This window comes from Cottoperca gobio, unplaced genomic scaffold, assembly GCF_900634415.1.
Source record: "Cottoperca gobio unplaced genomic scaffold, fCotGob3.1 fCotGob3_237arrow_ctg1, whole genome shotgun sequence".
In the NCBI taxonomy this organism is placed as follows: Eukaryota; Metazoa; Chordata; class Actinopteri; order Perciformes; family Bovichtidae; genus Cottoperca; species Cottoperca gobio.
In genome coordinates, this window is record NW_021166863.1 from 265,722 (window position 1) to 282,673 (window position 16,952).

Consider the following 16,952-nt stretch of genomic DNA (forward strand, 5'->3'; position numbering starts at 1 on the left):
GCTGGTGTACGTTGATATAAGGTAAGGTATAAGTAGTGTTCATTAAGAGCAGGTGGTGTTACGCTGGTGTACGTTGATATAAAGTAAGGTATAAGTAGTGTTCGTTAAGAGCAGGCGGTGTTACGCTGGTGTACGTTGATATAAGGTCTAAGTAGTGTTCATTAAGAGCAGGCGGTGTTACGCTGGTGTACGTTGATATAAGGTAAGGTATAAGTAGTGTTCGTTAAGAGCAGGCGGTGTTACGCTGGGGTGCGTTGTTGAACGCTGATGTTTTGAGCATGTTCAAAATTACCGGATGTACCCGACGTGTGCTTCATAAGATATGCAGACGTTACGTTACGTTAGACATACGTGAATACGTGAATACAATATTAAATATTAATATTATACAGTTTGAGGCAGACAAACGTTTTGTTCAATAATCAAGAGACACATATTAGAAAATGACATTCAGTTTAATTTCATTAACTTCTGTTTCCTCCTTGAATCAGTTGTTTATTATACTCTGATAATAATTGCCATGCATGTGCAACATTTACGTTTATTTGATTTCCTGCTGAGAATTAGATGAGATCAATCTTCTCATCTAAATTTCTGCAAGAAATCTCGGCCTCCCGAGCATCACATTAAGTACAATTATACCATAATGTGTCTAAACTACAGGACCACTCTAAATACGCACATAGCGAAATATAACGTTACGGTAGGCTATTAAAAGAAATGGGGTAGTGTGAATACTACGTTCAGAGGTTTTTACACAAATAAAGTGTCACACAGTGTTTAAGTGTAGAAAATAACCTTCATTTGGTACAAAGTATTACGTTTCAAGATAACATCACAGGATGAGAAAAGTTACACATCAGCTGGACTTCATGCCAGTGTAGTCCACGACAATACAGCGCTGGATTTCATCTTCATTTATTTATCTAAAAATACACAGTATGTATATTATACTTCATCGTGTCACAGTTATTCATTTCAGTGCTTAGCCATTTCAAATGAATAGATTTGGTGTCCACAGGGGATCAATACAGAAAAACATATTGTTTAAAATGTCCAGCTTGGTTTTTATAGTAACACAATTATTCTTAGTGTTTTCAGTCACAAAACAAGATACAATCACACAAACAGAAGAACATTTAAAGTGCAAACTACATAAAGGGTGAAGGGACGGCTTAATAAAAACTAGATATACGTCATCGTCCATGAGTAGAGCATTTTGTTTCATGACCTTTTGTAGTGTTTGTGTGTCTTTATTTTTAGCTTAAAGGAAAATCCCCCTCAGATACTCTTCCACTGAACGTCACTGCGTTTCTGTTTCACTCCCTTTGTCTTCGTTTCAACACTTAAAGTTCAATATTAAGAGAGAACGCTATGATATCGCTCTTGTGTCACATATGAGGCTATACAGTCAGCAGTGAGTTAACTTAGCTTAGCTTAGCATAAAGACTGAAAACAGGAGGGAAAGCTAGCTTAGCATAGCTCCTCTAAAACTCACTACTCAACGCGTTATATCTCGTTTGTTTGATGTAAAAACGATATATTGTGGTTTGTACGTTTTTTAAGCTTCAGTGGACGTACAAGTCACATGCTTCTTTTTCTTTTACAGATACATCAATCTATCCACCTCTGCCAAGCGTAAAAACATTTCTTCCCAAATGTTTTGCGTTTCCAGAAAGTTCCTGGAGTTACTACGTACAAATTAAACAAACAAGATATAACTTGTTAGCTTTGGATAGAGCTAAGCTAGCTGTTTCCAGTCTTTATGCTTAGCTACGCTAACTGACTGGGGTCATCCTTAAAATAAATAAGACCCTTTGATCGGATGACTGTAGCTTCATATTTAACATGAAAGAGGTATTCATTTCTTCTCATCTAACTCTCTGCAGCCAATAAGTGTATACTTCCCCCATGAAGTCAAAGTATTGGTGTGACTATGGTCAACAGTGTTGAAGTGTTTTAGTGTGAATTTATCCTTTTACATTCAATAAACTTATGCTGGTTAGCAAACATTATCCATCATGCTTTAAAGTTGCAGTTCCTGTAATGACCACTAGATGCTGACAGCAAGAAACGTATAAAAGTCCTTTAAAAAAAGACCAAACTGTCGAGTTTCTATGATTTGTCTATTGTCTTCATTTCAGAGATCTAGAGAAGCGAAGTCCCGCATTTTCTGGTTTCCTCAATGGGACCTTTTTTCTGAAAAATAATGAACGGTAGAGACAAATACTTTTTTGATCGTGTTTGAATTGTGCCATTAATTACACATATGATGTCTGTAAATATAAAAGATAATTTTGCCAGTCAAGAAAGTCTCTCGTCTCGCACAACATACGACTGTTACCTTGCTAGCTAGCTAGGTTACTTAACTAACACACGAATGTAACGTTAGCTTACGGGTTTTATCCAGCTAGCCGGGAGGTTGAAGGATGACCTGTTGCTCGTGCGAATACATCCCGGTACGAAACACACGGGTATCGTAGATTCAGCGGAAGAGAAAGTTGACGTCACTTACACGACTTTTGGGTCTTTCTAATCACGTGCTTTCACAGTCTTATTCTTCAACAGTTTAACTACAAACTGTGACTTTCTTGACTGACAACATTACCTTTTAAACTGGAAAACATAAGTGTAATTCATAGGCACAATTCAAACAGGATCAAAAGATTATTTGTCTCTCGCCGTTGACTTCCGTGCATTTCTTCTCCAAAATAAGGTCCCTTGGTGGTCCAACATAAGGGGCCGGACTTTGCTTCTCTATTATGGCATGTGTTTTCTTCATTGACAGGCAGCCATTGTGGTTGCTTCTCGCATGTCTCATCCCAGGCTTCTTTTCCTTTTCACCGAATTTGGATTTATTCACTTTAGTGGCATAGATGGTGGCGATAAACCCAAATAAAGCCTATAAATTGTCCCTTCAGAAGACTTTGGCAGATACATTCAAGTTTTTCAACTGTCTCTTGTTAAAAACCACCAACCAAGTCCCAAACATAAACTCCTTCATTAAGCGGTAAAGCTTCGGATGTGTTTTCGTTTCCTCTTGTGGAAACATTTAACCAGCAGCCCGAGCACGATCATCACAACACACACTATCACTACAACAGCAATGACGTAGTTCTGCACGCCTGATCGGTGACACATTTCCTGCGTCACCTTCTCGATGTTGACCGGTTCTGAATACTCCTCGTGAACGCAGGTGACGGTCTCGATATCGGGTACGACCACGGCCGAGTGCTGGACCATGTGCAGGAAGTCGAGGTTGCTGCAGCAGCTCAGAGGGTTGGAGCCCATGTAGAGAGTTTTTAGGGAGTGCTCCAGAGCGAGCATGGTGCTGGACTCCAGTGTGACCAGGTTGTTGTTCTGCAGGTTTAGCGACTCTATGGAGGAGTCTTTGTTCCACATGGGTAGAGTGGTCAGCTGGTTGGTGGACAGGTCTATGTGTTTGAGACTCCTCAGCGAAGACAAGTCTGTGTTTAGGCTGGAAATGTTGTTTTCGCTCAAGAGGAGGTGGATTAGGGTATGCTCCAAACCCGAGAGGGAGTCTTTGTCCATGTCCAACCCCGGGTTCAGGGACAAGTCCAGTAACATCAGCGACGTGTTGGCAAACGCGTTCGCGGGCAAATTCCTCAAATTGTTTTCAGACAAGTTCAGGAACTGCAAGTTTCTTATGAAAGCAAAGGAGACGCAACCCGGAGGATCCTCGTGGTTTTCCTGCGAGGAACAGATTTTCAGATTGTTCTGCTGCAGCTGCAGATGTTTGATACTTGGAAGTCTTTGAAACATTTGATGGTCCAGGGTGGCGAGGTCGTTTCCATGCAAGAACAGCTTTTCCAGCGATTGCATAGTGTTTTCCCCAAATGTCAAGCTCTGCAGGGAGTTATAGCTGAGGTTGATAATCTTCACCGTCTGCAGAAGGCCTGGGTTGGTGATAGAGAACGAGCTGATGCAGTTATTGCTCACGTTCAGGACCTCCAGGGACCCCATACAGTAAAAAAACGAATCTGGAATGCTTTTGAGTTGGTTGTAACTCATGTCCAGGTATTTTAGGTAATAAAAAAACACATTTGTCTTTTTTTCAAGACTCCCCATAACGTTGATGCTCTGAAGATGGTTCCGTGAAACGTCCAAATATTCAAGCATGTTTTGTCTAGGGAGAAGAGGGAAGTAGGGCATTTTGTTTTCACTCAGATCAAGATGGAGGAGTTTATATGAAAGTGTTGATGCTGTGCTGTGGAAGAGCTCCATGCTGTTCTTGCTCAGATTCAGCACTTTTAAGTTGCAGAGGTTGAAGTCTGTGATGCACGTGATCGAGTTCTTGGACAAATCGAGTTCAGTCAGATGATCCAAGGAATCAAAAGCTCCATCTTCAATCTCCAAGATGACGTTATTGTGGAGGCTGATTTTTCTCAACGATGAGGATCCACTGAAGGTGTTTTGAGCTATTTTGGTGATGCTGTTACCATTCAGAGAAAGATTCGCCAGCGATGGAGAATCGGCAAGGAAATAGTCTGACATCCCCGTGTACAGCCCGTTGTTTGAAAGATCAAGCGACTCTACAGCTGTAAGAGGCCCAATGTTGATTTTGGACAGAGCGAAAACATTCAGATGGTTCTTGGACAGATCCAAGACTTTCAGATCCGTCATGTCTTTGAAGAGCCCCGGCTGGATGAAGTGGATGTTGTTCGAGTGGAGGTTCAGGTGATGGAAACCCGTGTGGTACGCGAGAGTTTTCTGGGTGAGATTCTGCACCTGGTTGCGGGAGAGGTCCAGCATTTGGACGCCATGAGGAAGGTCGGCTGGGGCACTTCTGAGGCTCAGATCGCTGCAAAACGCATCCATCTGGACCTACGAAGGAAACACAAACACACCAGTCTGATTATGTCGGGCACGCTGCCAGAGTGCCTGAGCATGACACAATACAGACCAAATGTTTAAAGCGTACGTGTGGAGGGTCGATTTATGAGTATCTACGGCATGTTCTTGGCAGCAGCACAGACCTCTAAAGTTTATGATAGTGAGTTGTTCTGATGGCTATTTCTCTTTAAAAGAATCCACTGCTAGTTAATGACCTCTTCATCCAACACAAGAGCTTTAAAGAGAATACACCTCACAGCTTTATTACACCGTTTTCATCATCTTCTCTGTTTTCCCTTCATAGATTCAGATATTTAAGTTATTAAGTGTTGTTTAAAATTGAATCCGCATGGTCAGAGACCCCTTCTGTCCAAAACAACTGCTCATAAAACTGTCTGCCTTCTCCGTTTAGTGCATTTAGCTTCTTGGCATATTTGTGGTATCCTGAAAGTGGCATTCCTCCGTGCGTACACGCCGGACTCGTAAACAAATACTTTTGGTTATTCAAGAACTACTGGAGGGCAAAACATCTTGTTTATGTTGTCGGACATCGAGGTACAAATAAAATAAATGATGATCATTTAAAAGCATGTGATGGTGGTCATATAAACAAACACTTATTATATGTGTGTGTTTATTTACAACGCATGGTGGTGGAAAATAACTTAGTACTTTTACTTCCTCCTCCATTTCAATTTAAATTTGGTTGGGAAATATTGTACTTTCTATCCATCTGACAGCTGGAGAGGTTTCAGTGGTACCCGGTGTGGGAACCAGTGTGACCTTGTGGGGTTTAAAGGAACATTTCACCCGCAAAAATGACCATTTGTACATCAATTACTGTCCCTGTGTTGTCCTTGAAATCTTGTAGAAAACATTGTTTTTCTCACACGGTGAACAAAGAATGAAAAAACGGACTCTGCACATGTTTTAAATAGTTTTAGTTTTAGTGAAAAGTCCTGTGTTTGTGAAGCAGTGAGCCTACGACTGGATGAATGCACGAGTTGTGTGAGAGTTTGTAAACAGATGTTTTATATAGTTTTGCTGTAGTTGAACGCGGCCGACATTTATTTCAGGTCATCACGACTTTTCTCGCTGATCGTTGAGGCATGAGAGAAAAAGAAAGACTTGAAGGTAACACGGGGTGAGTAATTCAAGGCTTTTAATGACTTTTAATTGTATTTAAATGTTATAATGTGTTTCTTTTGCACTTCGTCTTTATGCTTTGTAGCTTTTGCCTTGTTGTTAAAATGTGTATGTATACACCTGCCTTTTGTTTCTTCTTCTGTTCATGCCTTTACTCGATATTACAATTGAGTATTTGCACAGTTTTAGTCACACGTAACATCAACATCCACCTCTTCAGTCATGAAAGCTCTTCTGCGTGTGTGCTGGTCTTTCCAAATGAAGGAAATCCTCCATCACACAGGAAGCGACGAGAGTTTCCAGTCCACTACACAACTAGAAACAGTTTTCATGAGAAGCAAAAACTAAAACATGATTCACCAGAAAACATGTCACAGTCTACTGTACACACTTCACAAAAACACTTCCCAGTGTTTCTTCCAGCGAAGCCAAATAATGTTTCCGTGTCTAAATATTGAAGCCTGAAGGTCTGCAGCTCAGTTCAAGAGCTGAAGCTCATGAAGCAGATCTGCTCAGCTCAGAAACCTTCAAACAAATCGTCTGCTGCGGAGGATAATCTGAAAATACCTCCAGCACCTGATGGATTAGGTGCTTCAACTCAGTCATAAACTGAAAACAGATGAATGCATTAAGTATTTATTTATTTAACTAGACATGTGAGGAATGTGGCTGCAGGAGAAGATGCGATATAAACTGAATTTAGAAGTGTTTAGTTTGGGAGCGCTTCCTGGACTCAAGATGAGTTTGTTTGAGATGCTCTTTGGATAAGGATGTAGACACACACACACACACACACACTGCCAGAGAACTCTCTTTTTGATTAAAATGCCTTTATTGTAATGGTTTAGTCATGTCAGACCTATAAACAGACTCCGACCTGACAGCGTTTGCATTTTAATTGTTTGAAAAGAGAGTTTTTTTGTGTTTAATTTAGTTTATTTGCACAATTATTAGCATGCAAAATAAATACAATAGACAAACCCGTCATTTCTGTGCAGGAGAGGAAGGAAGCTAATAAAGTCCTCTACAACAAATACAAATATTACATTTATACTCATCAAAGACTAAACAAAACAAACTCATAGCACTACATATATACGTACACAAAACTCACCAGCAGCACAACAAGTAGTAAAAGAAAGAAAACAAACAATAAATAAATATATTTCTACAAACAATCCCATAAACTTTGAGAAAAGCTGCGAGGGACGACACAAATACAATAACTGTGGATCTGTGTGTGTGTGTGTGTGTGTGTGTCTCAGCTTTTACTTACAACTTGGCATGCAGGGAGGTGGCGGGGAGGACGTGCAGATGCCGCCACGCAGCTGAGAATCAGCGGGAAGAGCAGCTGGAAGGCGGCCATGGTGCTGCGGCACAGGGAGAGAGTCCAGGACGCACGAGTTACAAACACACGAATGCAGGAAGCATGCTGTAGGTGCTGTGACTCCAGAAAGGGAAGGAAGAGGGGAGTCGCCCTACCTACATGTGTGACATGCTGACCTATAGCGGTGCTATTAATGCCCTGTGATACAAAGAAAAGGGGCTTTTTGTTGCTTTGACATTTCTCTTTTATGCTTCGCTGTGTTTAGCTGCAGAACTGGTCGAACAGAGACACTTCTGCGTAAATGCAATCAATTCTGCCGTGTAGGTTATTGTTTGGAAACAGATTGTTTTGCCGGGGCCTCGGTGAGTCATCTTTTTGTGGCTCATTATTTTTTGCGGAAACTTGCTAAAATATTTCCTTGAACAAAACAGAACAGCATGTTAGCAGGGGAGACAATGTGGGAGTAATTAGTCGCACAGTAATGCTAAGTACCCATGGGAGGGATCATGTAAGTCGTGCCATAAAGGTTTTCCAGCAGCTGTTGCTCTAGAAACTATTAATTTGAGTGTTTAAAATGACAAAGCGTAAGAGTGATTCATGTGAAATCTAATATTCAACACAGATATTCATCACAGTGCTGTTTGTTCCTTCATGAGTGCGACTGAAAAGCATTTGGATCGTTCACAAATAGAAGCATGAGACACATTTGTGTTCAATAAGCACCTTTAGAAGCGTTTAAAATGCTGCTTAAAGCAGATGAAAAGGCTGCACGTTGTCTCTCTGAAGCAACACATGGACGTACATGTGTTCGTGAGGTTTACGTGAGTGTTTCCATTTTGTTTTGCAGATATTATATAAAAAAGTTAAATAATCTTGAGACACTTTTTCCCGTTTTAAACATGTTGCATGGGTTCATTTAAATAATGTCAAGTTAAATGAGCCAATATTTCAACAGTGACATGCTGCCAACACACTGATGCAAATCTAATAACGTCATTTATTTTATTTTATTTAATAAAAAAGTCACAGGAGGCATTTTCCTGCAGAACGTGCACTTTGAATAAAAGCTTTTATCTGTGTAAATAAAAGTGAATTGCAATGCATTTATCTATATTTTATTATTATTGTATTTTATTATTATTGTTTTGTAACATTGTTAAGAAAAGTGCAATACAAATACATTTTTTAAATTATTATTATTATTATTATTATTATTTAGTTGTACATTTAAAACACGATATTTTAAGTGAAGATGATCCCCCTTTTATTTTGGCGGTATCACAATTTATAGACTATTTACAAAGTAAAATATCTTTAATATGTAGTAAAATAATATTAAATATGGCAACATTCACACTTTTGTGCTTTAACTGCTGATTTTCCATCTTTTTTAATGATGTATTTATGTAATTATATTTTAATCTTAATGGAAGTTATATTTATTAACTATTAATAAATGTTTGACAGTAATCAGGGTTGAGTAAACTGCCTGATTTAACTTTAATTTAAATGTTTTTAACCTTTAATCTTTATTGAGAGAAGTAATCAAATGTAATAAGTTACATTACTTTGAGGAAGTAATTCAAACAGCTACATTACTTATGACATTGTGGACTATTTACTTTACTTAACTTAAAATACAGATAATAATTCAAGTTATTTTGAAGAACTTTTAATAAAAGTTTGACAGTATTGAGACATTTATTAGAGAAGTAATCAAAGTAATAAGTTACACTACTTTGAAGTATTTACAACTAATTATTACATATTTTAACGAGTAATATGTAATCTATTACATTTCTAAAGTAACTTTCCCAACAGTGACAACCAGAGCTTTTATTTTGAAATATCATGTAATGTAAAATCTTCTCTGCAAACTAGTAACTGATTACTTCTGTACTTTAACTTCGTTTGGCGTTTGAATGCAGGTTAAAGGAGTATTTTCACATTGCAGTATTTGTAATTGTACTCTGCACACATCTGCACACATCTGCACACATCTGCTCCCACATGCAACAACAACATCATGCTTTTATTTGATAGAGAGCTCAACATTACCTCACTTTCAGCTGATAACTAGTCTTCACTGTGTCTCCTGACCATGTTGATTTCACATCCTCAGCGCGCTCACACACACACACACACCCACACACACACACACACCCACACACACCCACTCACAGATCGATTGTAACCACGCAAACACCGCAACAGAAATCTGTCCTCTCAGCTGACTGCTCCCTGCACATCACGGCTCCGGCTGCTCTCCAGCCATCACATCCTGTGAGAATATCCTGCATCCCCCCTCCCACTGCTCGCAGGGAAATGCCTTATAAGGGGGTCGGGAAGTTCAGTTTTTATGCTCCAACTTCAAGGAGACACAACCCCCCCCCCCCCCCTCCCTCAAAAAAATACCCTCTATCAATCCTTAGAAAGACTTTGGATGTTCTCACACACCAAACTGCATTTGGAATTTGGGGCATTTTAAAAACTTTCCCAGACTTCTTATTCTTTACACGTACTGGTATCTTTACTTAAGAGGGAGCAAAGTTAGCAGAAGTTATTGATGGAGATATGAGAAGTTGTCCGCCCATCGCAAGGTAACAGTCGTATGTTGTGCGAGACGAGAGACTTTCTTGACTGGCAAAATTATCTTTTATATTTACAGACATCATATGTGTAATTAATGGCACAATTCAAACACGATCAAAAAAGTATTTGTCTCTACCGTTCATTATTTTTCAGAAAAAAGGTCCCATTGAGGAAACCAGAAAATGCGGGACTTCGCTTCTCTAGATCTCTGAAATGAAGACAATAGACAAATCATAGAAACTCGACAGTTTGGTCTTTTTTTAAAGGACTTTTATACGTTTCTTGCTGTCAGCATCTAGTGGTCATTACAGGAACTGCAACTTTAAAGCATGATGGATAATGTTTGCTAACCAGCATAAGTTTATTGAATGTAAAAGGATAAATTCACACTAAAACACTTCAACACTGTTGACCATAGTCACACCAATACTTTGACTTCATGGGGGAAGTATACACTTATTGGCTGCAGAGAGTTAGATGAGAAGAAATGAATACCTCTTTCATGTTAAATATGAAGCTACAGTCATCCGATCAAAGGGTCTTATTTATTTTAAGGATGACCCCAGTCAGTTAGCGTAGCTAAGCATAAAGACTGGAAACAGCTAGCTTAGCTCTATCCAAAGCTAACAAGTTATATCTTGTTTGTTTAATTTGTACGTAGTAACTCCAGGAACTTTCTGGAAACGCAAAACATTTGGGAAGAAATGTTTTTACGCTTGGCAGAGGTGGATAGATTGATGTATCTGTAAAAGAAAAAGAAGCATGTGACTTGTACGTCCACTGAAGCTTAAAAAACGTACAAACCACAATATATCGTTTTTACATCAAACAAACGAGATATAACGCGTTGAGTAGTGAGTTTTAGAGGAGCTATGCTAAGCTAGCTTTCCCTCCTGTTTTCAGTCTTTATGCTAAGCTAAGCTAAGTTAACTCACTGCTGACTGTATAGCCTCATATGTGACACAAGAGCGATATCATAGCGTTCTCTCTTAATATTGAACTTTAAGTGTTGAAACGAAGACAAAGGGAGTGAAACAGAAACGCAGTGACGTTCAGTGGAAGAGTATCTGAGGGGGATTTTCCTTTAAGCTAAAAATAAAGACACACAAACACTACAAAAGGTCATGAAACAAAATGCTCTACTCATGGACGATGACGTATATCTAGTTTTTATTAAGCCGTCCCTTCACCCTTTATGTAGTTTGCACTTTAAATGTTCTTCTGTTTTGTGTGATTGTATCTTGTTTTGTGACTGAAAACACTAAGAATAATTGTGTTACTATAAAAACCAAGCTGGACATTTTAAACAATATGTTTTTCTGTATTGATCCCCTGTGGACACCAAATCTATTCATTTGAAATGGCTAAGCACTGAAATGAATACTGTGACACGATGAAGTATAATATACATACTGTGTATTTTAGATGAAATAAATGAAGATGAAATCCAGCGCTGTATTGTCGTGGACTACACTGGCATGAAGTCCAGCTGATGTGTAACTTTTCTCATCCTGTGATGTTATCTTGAAACGTAATACTTTGTACCAAATGAAGGTTATTTTCTACACTTAAACACTGTGTGACACTTTATTTGTGTAAAACCTCTGAACGTAGTATTCACACTACCCCCATTTCTTTTAATAGCCTACCGTAACGTTATATTCGCTATGTGCGTATTTAGAGTGGTCCTGTAGTTTAGACACATTATGGTATAATTGTACTTAATGTGATGCTCGGGAGGCCGAGATTTCTTGCAGAAATTTAGATGAGAAGATTGATCTCATCTAATTCTCAGCAGGAAATCAAATAACGTAAATGTTGCACATGCATGGCAATTATTATCAGAGTATAATAAACAACTGATTCAAGGAGGAAACAGAAGTTAATGAAATTAAACTGAATGTCATTTCTAATATGTGTCTCTTGATTATTGAACAAAACGTTTGTCTGCCTCAAACTGTATAATATTAATATTTAATATTGTATTCACGTATTCACGTATGTCTAACGTAACGTAACGTCTGCATATCTTATGAAGCACACGTCGGGTACATCCGGTAATTTTGAACATGCTCAAAACATCAGCGTTCAACAACGCACCCAGCGTAACACCGCCTGCTCTTAACGAACACTACTTATACCTTACCTTATATCAACTGTACACCAGCGTAACACCGCCTGCTCTTAATGAACACTACTTAGACCTTATATCAACGTACACCAGCGTAACACCGCCTGCTCTTAACGAACACTACTTATACCTTACTTTATATCAACGTACACCAGCGTAACACCACCTGCTCTTAATGAACACTACTTATACCTTACCTTATATCAACGTACACCAGCGTAACACCACCTGCTCTTAACGAACACTACTTATACCTTACCTTATATCAACGTACACCAGCGTAACACCACCTGCTCTTAATGAACACTACTTATACCTTATATCAACGCACCCCAGCGTAACACCTCCTGCTCTTAACGAATACTACTTATACCTTACCTATATCAACGTACACCACCTGCTCTTAACGAACACTACTTATACCTTATATCAACGCACACCAGCGTAACAACCGCCTGCTCTTAACGAATACTACTTATACTTACCTTATATCAACGTACACCAGCGTAACACCACCTGCTCTTAATGAACACTACTTATACCTTACCTTATATCAACGTACACCAGCGTAACACCACCTGCTCTTAACGAACACTACTTATACCTTACCTTATATCAACGTACACCAGCGTAACACCACCTGCTCTTAACGAACACTACTTATACCTTACCTTATATCTACGTACACCAGCGTAACACCACCTGCTCTTAACGAACACTACTTATACCTTACCTTATATCAACGTACACCAGCGTAACACCACCTGCTCTTAACGAACACTACTTATACCTTACCTTATATCTACGTACACCAGCGTAACACCACCTGCTCTTAACGAACACTACTTATACCTTACCTTATATCAACGTACACCAGCGTAACACCACCTGCTCTTAATGAACACTACTTATACCTTACCTTATATCAACGTACACCAGCGTAACACCACCTGCTCTTAACGAACACTACTTATACCTTACCTTATATCAACGTACACCAGCGTAACACCGTCTGCTCTTAATGAACACTACTTATACCTTACCTTATATCAACGTACACCAGCGTAACACCACCTGCTCTTAACGAATACTACTTATACCTTACCTTATATCAACGTACACCAGCGTAACACCACCTGCTCTTAATGAACACTACTTATACCTTACCTTATATCAACGTACACCAGCGTAACACCACCTGCTCTTAACGAACACTACTTATACCTTACCTTATATCAACGTACACCAGCGTAACACCACCTGCTCTTAACGAACACTACTTATACCTTACCTTATATCTACGTACACCAGCGTAACACCACCTGCTCTTAACGAACACTACTTATACCTTACCTTATATCAACGTACACCAGCGTAACACCACCTGCTCTTAACGAACACTACTTATACCTTACCTTATATCTACGTACACCAGCGTAACACCACCTGCTCTTAACGAACACTACTTATACCTTACCTTATATCAACGTACACCAGCGTAACACCACCTGCTCTTAACGAACACTACTTATACCTTACCTTATATCAACGTACACCAGCGTAACACCTCCTGCTCTTAACGAACACTACTTATACCTTACCTTATATCAACGTACACCAGCGTAACACCACCTGCTCTTAACGAACACTACTTATACCTTACCTATATCAACGTACACCAGCGTGTTGCTGATATTGTTTGTATACGTTATGCATTCGTTGGGTATTCGTCTGATACAGTTTGTATTAGTAAGTGATGTGATATCAATAGGTTAGACATGCGTATCTGTATATGTTCACTTTTCCGATCCGATGAAAAGTTGGACGTATTTGGACTCTGACAGATTTTCGTATGCGCCGGCGTACGTTTCTGTCACACGGAGATGTGTGACACGGCCTTTAAGTGGTTCCCATTCCTTACATCAGGCTCCTTCACTCAGAGCTAAAGGCTTTTAATTTGATGTATTATTTCTCCAGCCTCTCTTCCTCAGCACTTTCCTCCTGTGTTTACGTTTGGATTAAGCTTTAAGATTGAGAAAGAGCTGTTCAGCATGAGAAGTCTAATGAAAGCCTTTTACAGTCTGTGACTCAGATCTTCCATCCCTCCCCCCCCCAGGAGGGAGAAACACGCTTACTGAAGATAATTTACCGTCCAGGGTGGTACAGGAAGTTGTCGGCTGGGTTACGTCAAAGATGAAAAAGCCTCTTAATCACTCTGGAAACAGACATGAGAATCTCACGGACACTTTGTGAAATGTTCCAGTTGGAAACAAAGCTTTTGTCTTAACAATGAAGCATCACGTTGGTTTACACTTTGCTTTGTGGCACTAATATTAACACGTCACGGTGTTTGTGTTTCATTTGAATACTGCCCAGAATCCCCGTCTGAAGCTGTTTGAACACCGTGAAGCAGAAGAAGATGTTTGAAGAAGCTCCACCACGCTGTGAAGCATTTAAATAACAAATATACTTTCTCTATATTCTTTAGGGTATTGTTTAGGAAACCGAACAAGACTTTGAAGCATGTAATACACTGAATATGTAAAAGACATGTGGCTCCTGCTTTTAGTATAACAACAATAATCTTTCTGTTTGGATTTATAATTGAGAATTTGCTTATTTAACTTTCAAACAGCGACAGGAAACCCCAGAAGTAATCATCATTTTAATGTCGTATCTGAAACAGTCTAGACTGTTTATGTGGGTGAGAGTTCAGCCCTTCTGCTTCCCAGTTACAGAACTGATGACCTAAAGTCAAGTGTTCGTTATGTGTCCCATGATTTCATCAGGACTTCCACGAACAAAATGTTTCATTAGATTTTACTGTCGGTTTGGGAGATTTTCCCGGCTCTTATCAGTTCTAAAAGTGGTGACAGCTAACAGCTGTAGTTTGATCAGTATCCTGTCGTCGGCTCAATCTGCCAATTCATGTTTACAAATCTATCTATATTTTTGTCATCCTGTCATCTTTACTGTTATTTTACTATGTTGGTCTGTTGCGTGTCTGTCCGTCCTCGGAGAGGGATCCTTCCCTTCGTTGCTCTTCCTGAAGTTTCTTCCATTTGTTCCCAGTTAAAGAGTTTTTTTAGGGGGAAAGTGTCGAATACTGTAAGTTTTAAAGTCAAACTTATAACTAATGATATTGGGATATATACCGTAAATACAATTGACTTGTATATTATGAGATCATGTGTGCAAAGTTGACATGTTGGCCTGATGGAGGCCCTAGAAGAAGGCTGATGGGCTGTTTCTAAAATAGAAAGCGTGCATCCTCTTGGGAGCATGAATGTGCTCTGGAAAGTTCATGACAATCTGCCCTCAGCAGAGAAGTGACGGCATAAATGATTTCCCTGAGAAGAACCTATTTATGGTTGTGCAGCTGTCTGTCGAGACGGACTGAATGCCTTAAAAGGATAATTGTTTACCACAAAGTGACAAAGTCGGCTGGTCTGTCGGGAGCAAAGGAGGAAATCATGACAAAGATCGAACCGAACCGTAAACACAGCTTTGTAAGAAATTGAAAAAGGCAAAGTTGTCCTGTCAATAGGTGCGTTTCCATCCACTTGTTTATGTGCACATTTTCAATTTGGGCATAAAACTCCATGAATGCAACAAAGTGCAATGGAAGCAGATTATGAGAATACATGATGACGTACATGAAGCATGTGACTTCAACGTCAACTGAAGCTTTTGCTCCGCTGAAGAGACAAAACAAGTGCAAATGACCCAAAGGTGACAAGATCTGCCTACCAGCACCTCTAAACTTCACTTTTTAAATGATTTTTTATATTTATTTAATTATTAATCCTTATAGATATATTCGAGGGCCTGAAAACCTGGGGTCATGGGGTCCTGCCAGTGTTTCCTATGAGTTACCAACACAGTGGTGATCCGCCCGGCCACAGTTTCATAAAGAACTGGTCCAGAGCTCACGCAGATCTGATGCAACCTTCATTAATTTAATAATGTGATATTTCAAACAAGTTTTCTACATTGTTTTCCATCGTTTGAGATTCGACTGGCGCTCGTTTAATGATGTCTTCTTCTGCAACATTACTTGTATAACTGTAGTGGATGGAAACAAGCATTTATTCACAGTTTCTTTTGCCGATTCTCTTGAAATTCTGTGTAAATGGGAAGCATTATCAGCAAAGGGAAGCAGACCAGATGAGTGCAGAGACAGTTTCTTCTTGCCAGTGTTTATTTGCAATCAGCCAGCGATAGCAGGACTACTGAATTACCTGAAACACAAACAAATTCCTCCCGTCCAGAGAAATCTACTGGGAGATCAACTTAGACTACGACTCCAACTTCATTTATTTTCCCAGCATGGCATCAACTCTCCAGGGCTTCAGCCTCTGAAGGGAAACCGTGTTCCTCCCAAATATATGAAGTCTACATGTTCGCAAAGCGTCGAAGCTTCACCCTTCCACGCCCCAAAGACAAAACAAAGTGCGTCCCACCTACCAGCAGCTGTGCCACCCCGCCGAAAGGCATCATTTCCTTTCAAAGACCTTTCCTGAATTCCACCGCCTTTTCCTTGTTTGTTTTCCTTGTTTATGAGATGAGCAGAGATAGAATCAGAGGCCTGCGGGAAGTGTATGATTGGAAGCAGACTTCACTTTTCCTCCTCTCTGTGACCGCGCATTGAGTCATAAATGAGTGTTATTAACCTGTATTCATCATAGTTTAGTCATGCTGGGATCAAAAAACGCTCTTTTATGAGGGGAAGGTTGAACAAATCAGGAGTTCTTAGTCACACAACTTGGAAAAGAAAGTGAGAAGGAACACCTGCTGTAAACAAACAAAAAGGTGAATGTGTTAGTCAGTTAATATATTACTTTATTAGTCCTACAAACGGGAAATTAACAGTTGAAAAACTGACTGAAAGAAAAGCCGTTG

At 39.5% G+C, this 16,952-nt stretch overlaps 1 protein-coding gene across 1 annotated transcript; it reads right to left on the reverse strand.

Moving 5' to 3' along the window:
- Positions 1-436: 436 nt before the first annotated feature.
- lrrc32 (leucine rich repeat containing 32) lies at positions 437-9,573 on the reverse strand. Its single transcript, XM_029426775.1, has 3 exons — positions 9,386-9,573; positions 7,277-7,370; positions 437-4,845 (listed from the first exon to the last, which is right to left on the reverse strand). The coding sequence occupies exons 2-3, from the start codon at positions 7,364-7,366 to the stop codon at positions 3,004-3,006; spliced, it is 1,932 nt and encodes a 643-aa protein (XP_029282635.1). The 5' UTR covers positions 7,367-7,370; positions 9,386-9,573; the 3' UTR covers positions 437-3,003.
- Positions 9,574-16,952: the final 7,379 nt, after the last annotated feature.

Excerpts from the sequence above, each read along its gene's own strand:
- lrrc32 (XM_029426775.1), bottom strand. The coding sequence starts at position 7,366 with ATGGCCGCCTTCCAGCTGCTCTTCCCGCTGATTCTCAGCTGCGTGGCG. Across the intron at positions 4,846-7,276 it reads ACCTCCCTGCATGCCAAGTT|GTCCAGATGGATGCGTTTTG; the intron begins GTAAGTAAAAGC and ends TTTCCTTCGTAG.